This window comes from Silene latifolia, chromosome 9 (genome assembly GCF_048544455.1).
Source record: "Silene latifolia isolate original U9 population chromosome 9, ASM4854445v1, whole genome shotgun sequence".
Taxonomy (NCBI): Eukaryota; Viridiplantae; Streptophyta; class Magnoliopsida; order Caryophyllales; family Caryophyllaceae; genus Silene; species Silene latifolia.
In genome coordinates this window covers 18,827,697-18,829,871 of record NC_133534.1, presented here as the reverse complement: position 1 = coordinate 18,829,871, position 2,175 = coordinate 18,827,697, and the positions used below count along the sequence as shown (strand labels likewise).

General features: G+C 41.1%; 1 protein-coding gene across 1 annotated transcript; it reads right to left on the bottom strand.

The window, feature by feature from the left end:
• Window positions 1-397: 397 nt before the first annotated feature.
• LOC141599315 (glycine-rich RNA-binding protein 2-like) lies at window positions 398-1,419 on the bottom strand. Its single transcript, XM_074419297.1, has 2 exons — window positions 1,237-1,419; window positions 398-1,102 (listed from the first exon to the last, which is right to left on the bottom strand). The coding sequence occupies exons 1-2, from the start codon at window positions 1,342-1,344 to the stop codon at window positions 725-727; spliced, it is 486 nt and encodes a 161-aa protein (XP_074275398.1). The 5' UTR covers window positions 1,345-1,419; the 3' UTR covers window positions 398-724.
• Between the last annotated feature and the right edge of the window lie 756 nt (window positions 1,420-2,175).

The window sequence follows — 2,175 nt, the reverse complement described above, 5'->3', positions numbered from 1 at the left end:
TTTTTATTCTAATGAACGTCTAACGTACAGGATACTGATGTTTCCTGTTACGATTATGTGAACATTTGTTCGTCTATCTTCCAAGCAGTTACCCAATTTATGAAGAATAATGTAGACAGAATGACAACATGTTGATATTTGAGGACCGCCACTAAATTTATCCTAAAAGTCGTGCATTCCTAAGAACAGCTGAGAACCGTGTCTGATTATGTGGACATTTTTATTCGTCTCATCTTCCCAGGAATTCCCCAATTTATGAAGAATATAATGTACACAAAATGACAGCATGTTGATACAATGCTGAATTACCAAACACTGTCTCGTTCATTAGTTTAAGGACAAGGGACCAGAACCGAGAGAGTTGAGAACAATGAAACATTGAAAAAAGCAGCAGAGATAACAGAAACCAGTATCCTTTTCATTAATTCTCAGGGTTGTAACCATCGTTAATAAATCATAGTTACAAATTAACAGTAACAATGACCTCCTCGCAATACTTTTTAACCCATTCGATCAAAATTCTAGGACAGTAACACAGTAACAGTAACAGAAAAGACCCAAAGAACAGAACCAGTAACTAGAACCATAAGAACAGTAACAGTAACAAAAGGACAGTAACAAGTGACCCAAAAGCAGTAACATAGTTTCGGTAATGACCCGAATAGCCCAAGCCCAAAACCCGAGCACAGACAACTTTGACCAAAAACATTAAAACCATCAGATCTTAATTCCTCCAGTTACCGTCGGAGTTACCTCCACGTGAGTAACCGCCTCCACCTCCACCGTATCCTCCACCGCCACCTTCACGGCGACCACCATATCCACCGCCGCCACCTCCTCCGTAACGGTCACCTCCTCCACCGTATCCACCACCTCCACCTCCGTATCCACGGTTACCTCCTCCACCGTATCCACCGCCACCTCCGCCGCGTCCACCGCCGCCGCCGCCTGATCCACGTGATTGTGCTTGGTTGACGGTGATCTGACGTCCGTCGAGATCTTGTCCGTTCATCCCCTCGATCGCAGAATTCATTGCGTCTTCAGTTTCGAAGGTGACGAATCCAAATCCTCTTGATCTTCCTGTCTCACGATCGTTGATGATCTAAACAACATAAATTACAACTCAATTAGTCTCTCAGTAAAACGGTTTTACACAAATAAATAACAGAACAGAATAAAATCAAGTAATAAATGAATAAGATGGACAGAGTATTTGATATCGATATCGAAACGGACCTTAGCTTCAGTGACACTGCCGAATTTGGTGAAGGCGTTACCCAAGGATTCTTCATTGGTGGCCCATGCAAGACCGCCGACGAAGCATCTGTATTCAACATCCCCCATTGTTGATGAAATTAAGAAAATTAGGGTTTTTGATTGAAAAAAAAGGAGAGAAAAGAGAGCTGCGAAAAATAAAGGGGAGGATGTGATGGTATATATAGGAAGGAGAAATTAGGGTTAGATACGAGGGAAGGAGGTATACGACGTCGTGGTGGTATCGTGGTTAGTTGAGTTAACCATGGTTAAGGTGATCATGGATCTTGTGATGTGAGTTGTTGGGATATTTTGTGTGGATGGTAAAAAATATCTTTGATTTCTTTTTTTCTTTTTTTTTTCTTTCCTCTTTTTGATAATACGACGTATCAAAAATTTCTTCGGTTTTTAGTGGTTTGATTTGATGGTTTTGCTCCACTAGGACAATTATTTGCGGTCCAATGGACACAAAATGGGCTGTGGCCTTTAACCATCTCCTACTTGCATTTCATTGAATGGTTTTTAAAATAATGCTCAAAAATAAAATATTTGCTGTTTTGGTTCGGTTTTAAAAATATTTGTCGAAATGGTGTCCACGTAGCCTCGGAATATTCTGAACCTGGAACACGGGATAGACACGCCATTTGAAATGGCGTGTTTACAATAAACTAGAAATTGAAAAAAAAAAAAATTGGAGACAAACCCGCCATTTCACATGGCGTGTATGTTAGAGGAGACCCGCCAATAGCATCGGCGTGTTCACGCTACTCCTCTATGATTCGTCCAACCTTCATCCTCCCCTTCAACCGTTACATACTTACATGCTCCATTGATATCAATAATGGTTGCTCTACTCTACCGTTTCCGCACCACAACATCTGGATTAATCACCTCCGTCCTTTGCTCACTTATACAACAAAC